Below are 15,539 nucleotides of genomic sequence, written 5' to 3'. Positions count from 1 at the left end.
CTAGGTATATAGTACGTTTCCACACAGTGTAACACATACGCTATACGTAGATGCCAGCAAGAGCTCCCCAGTCGACATCCTAGCATTGATGTTACATGTTGGCTTTACGTGGACGTACGAAGGTCAATCGAATTGCTTACTATAGTTATGTCACCGACCACTGCAAGCGAAACCTCTTAAACCAATACGTCCTATGCGACTTTGCACAAGGATTAATACAGGAATTGTTGTAGCCTACACGTTAACTGAAATCAAGGTGGAAGAAGTTAACAGTTTGTATAACAATATAACTTGACAAACAGTGAAACAGCCACTCGCTTCGTGATTGTTGTTTGCTTCGTGCATGTTAAGCACGAAAACATTGACACCAGCTTACCACTAATTTGTACTACAGTACTACTACAAGCCATCACGTAACACTTGGTCGCTTGCAGGAATCATTGACCTCAGCCCGCTATTGTGGTCCACTAAAAGCCCCCATCGCTGCCATTATTTTGTTTCAAGGCTTTAGGTCTTAAGTTGGGATTTTGTAACAAAAAGATAAATTGTGTAGGCTACATGAGATAATCAGTGCTTCTACTAGCCTACTAATACTAATCAATTTAGGCCTTTGCTACAGCAATACTGCAGTTAGTTGTGGTCTAACTAAAAACTACCTTGTGACTGCACAATCTGAGTCGTGCAGTAAATGAGTTCTCAGAATCACAGGATTACGTAAGCTAGAACTAGAAGAGAAATTTGCATTACTATTTTCCTCTCTTAATTGTGATAACAATGCCAGGATCAGTGAAAATGGCAGTGAGACCACTGCAGACAGTTATTGGACGAGTTTCCAGTGTCACATGTGTGCACAATTCAGGTGAGGCTTTTCTTTGACACAATCATCACTTTATTCTTGATCACTCTTTTCTGCTATTCTCATGAACATAATGCACAAATCATGATTAAACCTAATGTACATAATCCACAATTGTACTTGAAGCAATTTACCTTGAAATGTTGCATCAAGTACAGTAATAATTCATGTCTAATTGATACAGTCAATCTAGAGTTCACATTTCACTTGAATGGGACAACCTACTAAGCATCTTGAGATCAGTTATGCAATTTAATCACATCAAATTATATTGATTTCTAAATATGGCAAATTCAGCTGTCGATATCGGTTATGTGGGAATGAATTGATCGACGTATATTCTTCTAATATTCATCAGTGAAAATGATTTTTCTTTGGACCATCCTTTAGTTGCACATCATGTGGTAGGGATACAGGTCTAACTAAACCTAACAGATGGACTGCTTGTAGATAATGGATGGAAAGCTTAAGGTACATTATGTGTGATGGTGTGACCAATTCTAAAAGATTCACCTTAGACACATGTGGTAATCAGGCCTATGTTATATCTTTTTACTTCCTTTCAGGTTTAACTGTAGTACCACGCACCCTGAAATCGAGGCAGTTCACAACACAGAGCTGTTCTCAACACATGTTACCAAGAAGATACTTGTCCTCATCTGGAATTTGTTGTGCAAGTACTTCAAATGACGGTGGCAGTAAGGATATTCCACCAGGCAGGAAATCAAGAGGAAGTGGTAACTCAGTTGGTGGCAGCAGTGGTGGAAGTACGACTGGTGGCAGCGGTGGGAGAGGTGGAAGTGGCAGATCTGGTCATCTAAGTTGTCCAAAGTGTGGTGACCCTTGTACTCATGTAGAAACATTTGTCTGTAAGTTTTACAAGTTTTGTCTGTTAAAACAGTGTAAAAATTGCTGTATTGTTGTATAGTGAAATGTATTACAAGCTTGTGTTGATTAATATGTCTTGTTTTAAAACCTGTTTATGTAAAGTTGTGCTAGCAGGAATGCATAAGCTAAATATGCCAAGTATGAAACAGAATGTGATCAGGTAGTCAGATGAAGCAAGGGGAATGCCTAACACTTTGAAAAGGTGTAAATGTTTAAACTCAAATTTCCTTTTTTTCTTGACAGCATCCACAAGGTTTGTGAAATGTGAGAAATGCCATCACTTCTTCGTAGTTTTATCAGAGACAGACAGTAGGAAGACTTTGAAAGACGCAACCCCACCCAAACCAGAACGTGCTCCACCTCCACCTCCAAAAAAGGTACAGTACAGCAACTAAATGAGTGTCTTCTCATTACAAGTGGCATCCACCTGGGAATATTAACTTAGCCTTTCCCCCTTTGTGTTTCACTTTCATATAATGTTTGTATGTGAGTGATTGTTAAAGTAACAGAGATGATGCAGATGAAGTAATCTTGTGTATTCTTCTCCTATCTGTTGAGTTCAACAGGTGCACACTATAGTCAGTTGATGATAGTGTGCACCTTTATGCATATATGTGTGTTATTACACATTTCAAGTTTAAAATGGTTAGTTTTTACATATTATGTAAATTAATACATAATGTTATGATAATACATTGATATGAAAGACATTCTGATCTGTACATGTGAAAGACATTCTGATCTGTACATGTGAAAGACATTCTGATCTGTACATGTGAAAGACATTCTGATCTGTACATGTGAAAGACATTCTGATCTGTACATGTGAAAGACATTCTGATCTGTACATGTGAAAGACATTCTGATCTGTACATGTGAAAGACATTCTGATCTGTACATGTGAAAGACATTCTGATCTGTACATGTGAAAGACATTCTGATCTGTACATGTGAAAGACAATCTGATCTGTACATGTGAAAGACATTCTGATCTGTACATGTGAAAGACATTCTGATCTGTACATATGAAAAACATTCTGATCTGTACATCTGTTTTCCCCTCCTTTTCAGATATATGAATATCTCAACAGGTTTGTTGTAGGTCAAGAATTAGCCAAGAAAATACTTTCTGTGGCTGTTTACAACCACTACAAGAGAATAAGCAACAACATTCCACCTCAGCCATCCAAGCAGGAACCTGCAGATAACAAAGCCACAAACACCTATACTCCTAGAGGTAAGAAATTTACCTTTGTATGTTAATATTCAGAAAGGGTTTGTCTCAGCATTTTACATACAGTGCAAAATTCTCATCTGGGACAAAATGTTCTTTAAATTGTCAGTTCATTCAACTAACATGGTTGAAGCATTTATAGTGATTTACACCAATGTATAAAGTTTAAGATTAAAGAATTTCTTCAATAGTGTGTACCCAGTGAGTAACCCTTGTTTTCTTTGTTGCATGGTTGCACACTTTCTGGTCTCATATTTGCTCCTGTTACTGGATGGTTTGTGTATACTGGTGTGGACTTTGTTATCAAGCTTTGATAACCATCTTGAATAAGTCAAACAGGAGATCTATTTGTGTCCATCCAAATCGACTCCTTAATTGTGTAAGTGGATAAAAAAAGGGTTCTGAGAGGCTTTACCTTAGTAGTAGGGTCTTGTGGATATGTGGTTTCCTGGGATATTGTAGTTGACTTGTCCACAAACAAGCAAACACTGTATGATATGTGTTTGGGTTTAAAAGGAATAATTTTGTGCAAATTTGATTGTGGATGATACTATATTTTGAAAACGTTGCATTCATCAAGATGGTGCTGTATTTTACTTTCAGAACTGTTGCAACTGGCAGGTATAACCAGTCAGGGGAATGCCCTTGGTGCTGTATCTCCACAGCAACCACAGGATCAAGCTAAGTCGGAACCACCGCAGCAGGTCCGAGGTAGGACCTTACTGGAGAATGGACAATATGACATGAAGCTGGAGAAGAGTAATATTCTTATGCTTGGTCCAACTGGATCAGGTAAGACAAGTGACCATAAATTTACCATCAAAATACAAATCGCATGTTAGAGACTGCTGCCACTGCTTCGATCGGCAGAATTTCTTTCTGTTTTAAAAGTTGTAAGGAATTAGTGTAGGCAAAGCCTGACCCAGATCCAGTTTTCCTGAACTAGTTGACAAATGTTATACACATCTGATGACCTTCTAAAGGTCAAACAGATGATGGAATTACAATGTCTTTAAAGTTTGGTTGTTAACTTTGAACCACTTAATTTTACACAAGACGATGGCCAAATAATATCCACAGATAGTTTATTCTATTTGGTCACTTATGAACTGCTACATGCCATTCATTAGAAAACAATCTAGTCAATAGTAATAGAAAAAAAAATTCTCTGCAAAGAAAAGTCAACCTGTTTTGCTTAAAGGAAAGTATTTTTTTTTAACAAAAAGGGAGCTAATTTCTCAGTGTTCTGTCCATATCAACCAACAGGCAATTCTCCATAACTACCATTTGACACTTCACTGCCTTGTCATTCTTCAATGTGAGGGGACTCTTTTCACAACTTTGTTTTTTTTTGTGTTAACGAACCTAAATATCATCACATTGTGTTAGTGTATGGCACAGTGAAACCTAATGAACTTAGCAATTCCATGCTATGGTTGGCGAAAACATTGTACCAAAATGACAGATAATTGTGTATTGTGGATGTGATTTTCCGCACATCAACTCTAAACACTGTGTTTGGTACAGTGACTGCTTCCAGTAGGAAACTTTTTTAGCAGTGTGAAGGGCCAAACAAAGTTAATCCCATAACACTTGTGCAAAACCATAGTCTATGAGTTAATTGCCATCATCATGTCATTGCGGCTTCTACCTGTAGGCCTAGCCTGTTAATTAGTGCAGTAGTTCCGTGCAAAGTATGCATTATTAGTTTGTATGTACCAAGTTTGTACACAGTACAGACTGAGACAAATGATGATGAAGAGTATCTTGCTCTGTGTTGCAATTAGCAGTGATCAAGCTTGTGTTACAGTATGTAGGCCTACTGATAAGGATGCATTTCAATTTGTTTGCACCACATGATTTACTGGTTAATTAGAGCCTAAAATTGTAAATTAAGATCTCATTGAATGCCAAAGAATGGGGGTTGGTCTCTAGGCCAAAATATTTTAAACTTACCTCTGAAAAAACATGTTTGTTTTGAAGAAGCAATAGCCTATAGGTTGTGAACTATGGGTTAATGATGCTAATTTTACCAATACTGATATTGGACAGATATCAGCAATATCAGCCGATACCGATAATGCATGTCAATAATTGGTGCAACACCAAACATATATTACTTCCTTCAAGTATTAATAACATGCTCTCATTTTAACGGGTAATGTCTGGTAATATCTCTAGTTGGACTACCTGTTTCATGTTCATATGGTTTTTTTGATGTAGGACAAGTTACAGATGTCCACCACCATGAAACTATTTAGATTATCTGCATAAGCTATATTTGGCATGGTATGATCTTGCCAATCTGATAAAACAATGTTTTTCAATTGTTTCAATCGGTTTAGCTTGAACTTTGGTAGCTTTATTTGTACCTCCTGATCTAACTCTTTATTTACAGTTTGTCTGTGGTTTTCACTAATTGTTACTGTAAATAGTTGGATTCAAAAATCTTGTGGGATCAAAGGTCGTCTGTAATACCTATTTGGGTTAACGTTAAGTTCATGGTACATTGTTATCTATCTTAATATAGACCTGTTGTATCATATTGTGGATGTCTTTAAATAGCTGCGTAAATAAGTTATCAGGTGTATGTAAGTCAAAGACAGAAAGCTGTTGTTTTTTATCAATTCAGAGTATTTGTCATGACATAAATAGATTTTGAAACAATGTCATGAACTAATTATTCATTCTTGTTAAAGAATCTTATATTAGATTCTCGTATCAGAGCTGACTCTTTAAGTTTGCTTGGTTTCTTCTTCTACATTACTCAGAACAGAATATTTGTTCAATAACTTCAGGTGTTGAATCAAAGGTATCACTGAGCTGTTTTACAGTATGCCAAAATATCAACTTGTAGAATGTAACTTTGAACTTCAATGTGGTTATTCTTTGGACTTCAATCTATCTAGTTTGATTTGTGACTGAATTTATAACTGCTAGTCCTTAACTGTAGTAACTGGGCTCCTTTTTGGACAAACATAGTTGATCAAAACTTTCTCGAGCTGAAATCTTAACAAATTTTCTTCTAATTTTACAATTAAACACATCGAGATAGATCGGAATTTCACCAAATGTTGAAATAATGGAAGTGGAATACAAATGTAACTGAAAATGGAGAATGATTTAGTGATTGTTACGAATATCCCGACTGGGTAGTAATGGCCTGGACTGGGTAGTATTGATGGTACCCATTCCCATCACTAATGCATTAGGTGATAGGTTTTTATACTGTACAAGAATCAATACTGTCCTCATATCATTATTCCAAACATAATTCAACAATTAAAGATTTGGTTGCACGACTTTGTTTTGTGGCAGGCAGAATGTTGCAAGTTACATGATAATAGTGAAAGTGTTCTATAAAGGATGTTGTTTGTTTATTTAATGTTTTACAGGCAAGACTCTGTTAGCCCAGACAATTGCAGCCTGTTTGGACGTACCGTTTGCAATTTGCGATTGCACCACTCTTACACAGGCTGGCTATGTTGGTGAAGACATTGAATCTGTTATCGGCAAACTATTGATTGATGCCAACTTTAATGTCGACAAAGCTCAACAAGGTAGGTTTAAAGGAGAAGAACAAAACAGAAGCTAAAGAACATTCAACTTATCATGATTCCTTTCCTATATAGTGGGCGTTGTGGTCAAGTGGTTAAGGCAGTGGACTTGTGATCTAAGGATTACAGGTTCGAGCCCTGGCCAGATCATTGCGTTGTGTCCTTGGGCAAGGCGCTTTATCTCCATTGCCTCTCTTCACCCAGGTGTATAAATGGGGACCTGCGAGGTAACTTGTAAATATAGTTGCGTGCGCCGGTTTGTGGCTGCACCCTATGGGAAGGCCCCCGGGGGACACGTGGTTGTGGTGCACTGTGGTGCCCCAGGAGAGATTGATTGAATTGTGCACACTTTGGTGTGTGGGTGTGACAAGTTACCAATGACCAGGGGTTAATAATAATCTCGCGCCTTGAGCACCCTGCAGGGTGGATATGTGCGCATTATAAATCTCTGTTATTATTATTATTATTAGTGCCCTAGGAGTGACTGTTTGAAGTGTGTACACTTGGCTGTGTGGGTGTTGATAGGGGTAAGCTGTTGAAGAGTAGTGTGAAAAAGCCTTGCCAACATACAACACTTAAAACTTTCTATTTGAATATCATATAGAAGTAGCAATTGAAAAGGATACTTGTGTGATATAAAATGATATTATGATATTATGATGACATATGCACATGATACATAAACTAATTTTCTCCACTCTGAAAGATGCAAACTCATCTCAGTTCCTTATTCCTAAGTCTCTGTAGTTGTTGGACGATTACAAACTTTGCCATGTTCAACCATCCTTACAATATTTGAAGTCATCATCATGGCAAATGTTCTTCAAAAGATTTTACCTTCATTTAAAACTTTTTTGTAAAACTTTTTTGTAGTCATCCTTGCAAAAACAAAAAGTATAATAGTTTTATCAACATTACTTAGAAATCTGCTGAAGGTGCAAACAAGCCAATGGTGTAATCTCCTCATTGTCTAGGCATCGTGTTCTTGGACGAAGTTGACAAAATCGGATGTGTCCCTGGCATCCATCAACTGAGAGATGTTGGCGGCGAGGGCGTCCAGCAAGGCCTACTGAAACTACTAGAAGGGACCATCGTTAATGTCCCTGAAAGAAGCTCACGTAAATTGAGAGGAGAGAGTGTGCCAGTTGATACCACTAACATCCTCTTTGTGGCTAGTGGAGCTTTCAATGGGTTGGATCGAATCACTAAGAGAAGGAAGCAAGAAAAGGTATGCATATGTCAAAAACTAGTTTTATATGCTGCAGGCGGAAGTGTTTCATATCTGACTACAATTGTCTCGTAGAAATGATGTGGAAGAGAATATCAAACCTGCTGGTTATATTTCATTTCTTTGGTTACATTCCATTTGTCATTATCCATAATGCAAAGCTGTAATTGTGTAAGCAGCACATCAGCATATACACCTAATGTTCATTGACCAATTTATAAACAGATGCTCGAGGTACATATTTTTTTATTCTAAAGGTATAGCATCCATTGTGTTGTTTTTCACGGTGCACACTACCAGCATCATTAATATGTATACAGATAAATGGAAAGGTTATATTTGTAACAACAACTAATCAATATTGCCTGGAGAGTGGAAGGATAATTAAAGACATTAATGCTGGTTACAGTTTTACAGCCACCAAAAGCACAGACTTTTGTTCTAACGTTTTGTGGGGTGGGGGCAGAGGTTGGCAAGGAGAATAGTTTGTTAATTAATATAAGTGTTGCGCCACTAATCGTTTGGGATACTGATATGCCGCTAATATTTGCAATATCGGTGGCATATGGGTATCGGTAAAATTTAGCCTCATTGCCGATAATGGCAAACAGATATTGAACAGTTTCTTTTCACAAGAAAGCTGCTTCTTGTTACAGTACTTGCAATGATTTATTAATCTGTTCTAAAATTCCAGTATCTTAATGTTTTTTTTCAACAAAACAGCACTTTCTTCATATAATTAGTTCTTTAAAATGTGCCCTTTTGATGAGAATTAAGAACAATGTAATTAAGAAGGCACATTTTAATTACCAAAATGGAAAAGGAGCACTTCAAGTTGATTAGAAGAGGCTTAATGGGGGCTTTTCACACAACTGGGACCAGGTCTCATCCCTTAGTAAACTTAATACTGTTTGAAAAAAGCATGGTACATTTGCAATTCTACTGAGTCAGTTAGGACATTCTCAAAGGCTATAACTCACTTTTCAATCTTAGTGGTGACTGGAATCTATTTGTTACACTTTTCACCTCCTACATGGCATTATATAGTAACATCAGCATTCTAAAACAAGTTGTGAAGAATAAAATAGAACATCTTGTTGTACATGAACAGCTAAGATTGTGTTATTAGTTGTTAACCATTTGGGTGTTTGTTCTTAGTACATCAGCATTCTTAAAACAAGTTGTGAAGAATAAAATAGAACATCTTGTTGTACATGAACAGCTAAGATTGTGTTGTTAGTTGTTAACCATTTGGGTGTTTGTTCTTAGTACATCAGCATTCTTAAAACAAGTTGTGAAGAATAAAATAGAACATCTTGTTGTACATGAACAGCTAAGATTGTGTTATTAGTTGTTAACCATTTGGGTGTTTGTTCTTAGTACATCAGCATTCTTAAAACAAGTTGTGAAGAATAAAATAGAACATCTTGTTGTACATGAACAGCTAAGATTGTGTTATTAGTTGTTAACCATTTGGGTGTTTGTTCTTAGTACATCAGCATTCTTAAAACAAGTTGTGAAGAATAAAATAGAACATCTTGTTGTACATGAACAGCTAAGATTGTGTTATTAGTTGTTAACCATTTGGGTGTTTGTTCTTAGTACATCAGCATTCTTAAAACAAGTTGTGAAGAATAAAATAGAACATCTTGTTTTACATGAACAGCTAAGATTGTGTTATTAGTTGTTAACCATTTGGGTGTTTTGTTCTTAGTACCTTGGATTTGGTGCCCCAGCTAGTCAGAGCCAGGGTCGAAGAGCTGCCACAAACGATGACCTCACCCACCAGTCAGAGGGTTCTAGTGTCAAGGAAGATAACGAAGAGAGGGATGCTCTACTACGTTTGTCCGAAGCTCGTGACCTTATTGAGTTTGGCATGATTCCTGAATTTGTGGGACGATTTCCAGTAAATGTCAGTCTCGGTTCATTGGATGAAGACATGCTTGTGCGGATCTTGACCGAGCCAAAGAATGCCCTCATTCCTCAGTATGAGGCTTTATTTAAAATGGATAGTGTGAGTACTAGTCTTTGTGATTTGAAGTTCTTTCCTCTCTTTTGGTCTTCAGGAAGTGGTGCATCATCGTAAGGTTTTGTAATTTATTACGTTTCGTTCATAGTTTTTAAAGTGGTAAAAAATTGTCCCAGCTGTGAAATGTATATGAATTAGTGAAGGTTGAATCCTTGACATTCGATTCATTAGCATTATTCTATATATTAAGGTTGGAGATGCATTAATCATAATCACTATGCTCACTCACTAAGTTTGAGCTGCTGTTACTAGTTCTGAATAACCAAGGTTTAAGAGAGTCTTAAATCTTTGCAGCTGTTAATTTGTCTTCATTGTTTCTGGATGTTTGTTGATAAAATTCTTCAGGCTGTGGGAAATAAATCATGAGCGTAAAAACTAGCCTCCAATCCAGGAATACGGTGCATGTTATGATTCTGGGATTCTTATTCAGACATTGCTATATACAGACAGTGAGAGGAAAGTGATGAGTCATCAACTAATGCCTTCTCTTGTTTTATGGAAGGCAGGAAGATTGAGGAATCCTTCAGCAAAATTCAATTTGCTGAAAGCAATGTTGTTTACATTGACATGGATTGTATTCAACCGTATGTCAGATCATTATCTCAAACTCTGTAGGGTGTCTACCCTGCTGCTGCTCCTTCCACCTGTGGCTACTCCAGTACTCCTGACTATCTATGTTTCTTTTAATAAGACTTAATTACTTTATATCCCTGTCATTAACTGAGATCAATGTGTTGTATGTTTGCTTAATTTAGAATATAATGCTGATATCTTGGACGATGAATATGTGGTTCTTTTCATGAGCATTTTTGAGTACTCACAATGTATCATTTATTTGTTGAATTACCAGTGTCAACTGACAGTCACTGATGATGCAGTAAGGAGTATCGCTAGACAAGCCTTGGAGAGGAAGACTGGTGCAAGGGGATTAAGATCTATTATGGTAAGATTGATTCAATGGTCAAGTAAAGATGGTTATTTGAAGGAAAAAACAATTCCTCTAAACAATTTCATCTGAGTTGATGTAACTAAGATACTGACTACCCATCCGTGCCTTAGATTTGGGTGTATCACCAGAATCTCCAACTGTCACTGGCTGTATGATGTCACTGCTTGAATGGTATCTGACAAATAGTACTGGCATAACCAGGATGTTGATGTGTATAAGGGGAGAACACGGAAACACTTCTTTGTAAATACTGTTGGGACACTGTGTACTGGCAAACTTATATTTTCTTCTATAATTGACAAGTTTATTATATCCTTCATGGTTAAATATATACTTAACCATGAAGGATAACATTCCACAGAGTATTAAATACCTCTTCTGTGAGTGTAGGTTACTATGCCACACCACTGTTAGTGTCAGAGATTCAACAGTCAAAGATACTAGACTACCTAGTCTAGTTACACATATCATTTGGTCACCTCCTCAGAAGAAACACAAACAGGAACACAAGCCGCGATGGCCTCAAAAAACACATTTAAATATTCAGGATAGGTACCAACTGAATTGTAGTTACCAGTGTGAAAGAAGATAAAGGAAAGAATGGATTTATGTTGAAGAGATTGCTAAAAGGATGAGGGATGGATTTAACAGCTAAAAATGATAATGAAATTTCAGTGCAGAAACAGTGTTAGTAATGCCTAACAAGATTGTGTTGACATGCCAAGGGCCAATATTTTGTGAAGATAAAAAACATTGACCTATTTTTCTTCATACTGTCCTCCACATTTAGTTAAGGTAAGATAAGACAACTTTATTGAACCCCACAAAGGGTAATTGAATGCTTGAATAAAACAGTTAACAAGAAACTATAAAGTTACCAATAAACATATACCAACAATCCTAAAAGATGACAATAGACAAGGCAAGAGACCAGAACAGTTCTATCAAAAGGTACCAATGATAATCTGTGGCACTACATATGCAGTGACATAGCTCGCACTTGTTACTGAATATTCAGTGAAACTATTATTTACTTTTTTATTTATTTTTATTATTTACTAATTTGATTTCTTTATTTTGTGTTCAGCAACAGTGAAGTTCAGTTAAGCTTTAAGTTCCTGTCTGAATTTTTTTCCAATCTAACAAGTGTTGAAAATTTTTGGTTCTTGCTATTTCAGGAGAACATTCTGTTGGAGTCCATGTTTGAAGTTCCAGAATCTGACATTGTTGAAGTTGTTATCAATGAAGGGGTCGTGAATAAGAAGAGTCAGCCAGAGTACATCCGCAGGTCGCCCCCCATCATTGAAGGAGATGAAAGGGCGGTGATGCAATAAACTCAAACGTCGTGTAATATATAATCAAAAGAACTCTAGCAAAAAGGTTTGCATTCTTAAACCTACCAACCTGCTATTTTGAGGAAGTAAAAAACATTAATATATAGAGCAGCTATGCATGGAAGAGTCTTAATGATATTACCCATTGTTTAGTCAATTCTTTTGTCCATAGACCTATTACATTTTTTAATCCTTTGTTTGATTATTTCATTTATCTGTAGAGTTCTTACAGATTTAATACATTGTTAGGCTGTACTGGTGTCAAATATGTTGAAAGAGATAGCTTGTGGTGGGAAAATAGCTAGTCTTTGTCATTTTACTAAAGCACTTACCCTCTGTAGAAAATAATTTAGTTTGAGGATTTCTTTTTATTGTAGACTTGTAAGACTCGGTTTTGAAAATGCATGTGAACGGGTATCTACAAGTTACCTAGGCCAAACAGTGGTTGCACCATTTCTCTCTCTGTTAAGGCCCGGTCACACTATACCATTTTTTTATCGGAATACTATCCGATTTTCCTGGAGGTATCGAAACTGCCAATTTTTTTGTTCGGGTCTTCCAGCCACAGTGATAAAGGACCTGATTTGCTATCTGTTGAGCCATTCTGATGTGGAATAGCCCTCTCCTAACTTTTGATATTGACTCTGTTTCCTTTTATGTTTTCCTTTTACGGATTTCTCTTACGATTTTTATCGTTTTTCGATGTGACGTCACTTCAGAATGTAGTCCGTTCCAGAACCCCTCAGATTTGGAGTAGGTATTCGAATATTCCACTGCATTCATTACATTCACTACCACAAACCTCACTGTTCGGCCTAAAATCGGATAAATCGGACCGTATTCCGATAAAATATCGCTGTAGTGTGACCGGGCCTTTACACTTAAATATGAATATCTGCAACATTTGATTGTATTATTTATTTTTAATAATTTTATCTTCTTTTGTGTAGTGTTTGTGACTTCAGGTAAAGTGCTGGTTAGAATATGTATCTTTCTGTAGTGTCTGATAAACATGTTAATCACGGTGACAGGAAGAATGGTAATAAAGGGACATGTGTATTAAACTAGGTTATTGGTAGTTCAAAGGTGTATGTAGTGGTCATTTGTACAGTCAGTGAATATGTCAGTGGTTTCACACATGTATACATATAGAGTGTTGGATTGTCAAGGGGTGATACAGTGAAGGGCTTCCATTAAAGATGCAGATATACATTGGACTTCAAAGAGTTAAACCAGATTGTAATCTGAACTTGGTAATGAGGTTTCAGTACCAACAGTTGATGAAGGTTTTTTTTATATCCTACTTAAATTTTGTTGATTTCATGAGAGAGAGTTGAATAGTGCAGATTATTTGTGACATCCTTACCAATGTCTCACATCTAGGGCTTGAATGTTAGATTAACTTGTAGGATGATACACCTGATAAATGGTTGAATACTCTGGAAGTTTGAAAACCCATCCAGTACATAAATATTAAATCATAAATATTACAACATAAATATTAAAAAATTTCAGACCCGTCACTGTACATGCAGACAAAAGTCTTCTTGTGAATTTAGAATTCAATAATTAACAGTTGATTTTCACTCTGTAAGCTGTATGCATTGTAAATATATACTCCATTATTGTGTTATAGTTTGTTAATGGCCAATGGCAAAGTTCAAACAGGATATAATGAATTGCATAGCTGTCGCTGTGTTAGGATAAAAGGAATGCTTTGTCCATAGTGTTCATACTGTATCTATTGGCCATTGATTAGGGAGCTGAAGGTTTCATTCTGCTTTTTAAATATAGTTTCTTCTTTATTTAAGCTATTATATTGTGCTAGACTTATTCAAACCAGTGACTTCATGTAATGAAAATAGACTTATATCCTAAAGCCTAGTCAGTGTACTATATACATTACCTGATATATTTTAGCTGTTCTTGAAATTTTGAGCATTGAGACACAAAGTTTCCTGCAAGCTTGTTGCAGCACCAGCAGACTTTCTAAAGACCATTTTGTTGTTCAGTATCTAACTTTGCGACTTAGTTGTGGTTGTTTTTTGACATGCACATCACTTTTGCGATGTGCAAAGTTAATGTCTTAAATTCCATTTATGGCTGTAAAAAAACCGCCTCAACTTAATGACAGTTCGTATGAGTTGAGAAAACAACAACATCAGGCAAGAGTTATCAAGGTCTTAACCAGCTTAAAGGTCTGCTCTATAGACCTCAACTATAGCACGCTATCATGGAAAAGTTTCTTGAGATTTCCTATCGACCTGCCTTGCTCGTAATATGACCTCTTTTTACCAATCAGTCTGCAACGCCTGCCACATATTTTTTCTTCTATGAGGGTCTTTGTGTGAATGCTGTATGATGAACTACACTGTTGACGTGAACATATTTCCACTCATGTTTACACAAAGAGCCTAATGGTGTTAAGAAGCTATGCAGGGTAATTGTGGAGGCTGAGGTCGATTTACGACCGTGGCAGGTCGATTACGTAATCACAAAGCTTTTCCTACAAGCTATAATTGGAGCCAATAAAGCATATCTTAAACTCTATAAGTAAATAACAACAGAACTTTTCCAGATACATAAATGCCTTTAAATGGTATAAGAATTAATTGCATGATTATCTGAATGTGGCTTGTACAACTGAACAGAATGCAGAATTGTGCTTACAATGTACACCAATATGAAATGTTTCGTGGTTTACTTGTCCTATAAAGGGTGACATGCTCAAATAGTATGAAACAAACAAACATGGTACTTTTATATGTTTAATACATTGTGGCACTATCAAACTGGACAAGATGAATGAATACATGTGCTGTGATGAAGCCAGTACTCTCTTTTCAAGATTGTATCATTAAAAAATATAATTACCTTATTTTAGTTCTAATTCCTTGAAACTTTGCTCTAATATTCATAGTTTTTCTCTTGGATGGTAGGTAGTATGCTAATTGTTTGAACTGTTTGTAAATGTTGCTATTGAGTTAATATTTGATAGATTTTTACAGCTGTCATGTTTAAGTCACAGCAGTTATAACCTCTTTTGCATTCGTTCTTGTCTCTTAATATGTACTGGCCAATCCTACTCTACTAGAATATATATATATATATATACATGTGATTAGTCTACTCTTAAAATGTAACACATCCATACCGTACTCTTGAATATTGCAAAGCCCTTGTACAGATTTACCAATTCCAAAATAAAGGAAAGTGTTTAGTTTGGTGTGGTTTATTCCATAATGCTATTTGTTTCTTGTTTTCTATTTTTATCCATAAACATATAAATAAGCGCTATTCTACAACAAAATAATTTTTCTTTTTCAACATTAACAACATGTTCAAAATATTTTTATTTCTTTGTGTGTTTCAATGCACTTTTGCTTTTTCCCGAAAATTAACATTGAATTTATGGACGGCATTGCTACACAGGAGCATTAGTATAATAAATTTCCTATATCACA

At 36.2% G+C, this 15,539-nt stretch overlaps 1 protein-coding gene across 1 annotated transcript; it reads left to right on the top strand.

Annotated features, from left to right (window-relative positions):
- On the top strand, window positions 1-15,539 carry LOC139978385 (ATP-dependent clpX-like chaperone, mitochondrial). The gene is made up of 10 exons (XM_071988577.1): window positions 1-859; window positions 1,423-1,725; window positions 1,988-2,121; window positions 2,816-2,981; window positions 3,582-3,770; window positions 6,374-6,538; window positions 7,510-7,763; window positions 9,478-9,777; window positions 10,643-10,735; window positions 11,920-15,539. Exons 1-10 carry the CDS (start codon window positions 775-777, stop codon window positions 12,073-12,075), a joined length of 1,845 nt encoding a protein of 614 aa, XP_071844678.1. The 5' UTR covers window positions 1-774; the 3' UTR covers window positions 12,076-15,539.

The sequence above is a fragment of the Apostichopus japonicus genome, chromosome 13 (genome assembly GCF_037975245.1).
Source record: "Apostichopus japonicus isolate 1M-3 chromosome 13, ASM3797524v1, whole genome shotgun sequence".
NCBI lineage: Eukaryota > Metazoa > Echinodermata > Holothuroidea > Aspidochirotida > Stichopodidae > Apostichopus > Apostichopus japonicus.
The sequence above is the reverse complement of the archived record's forward strand: the minus strand, read 5'-3'. Positions and strand labels throughout refer to the sequence as shown.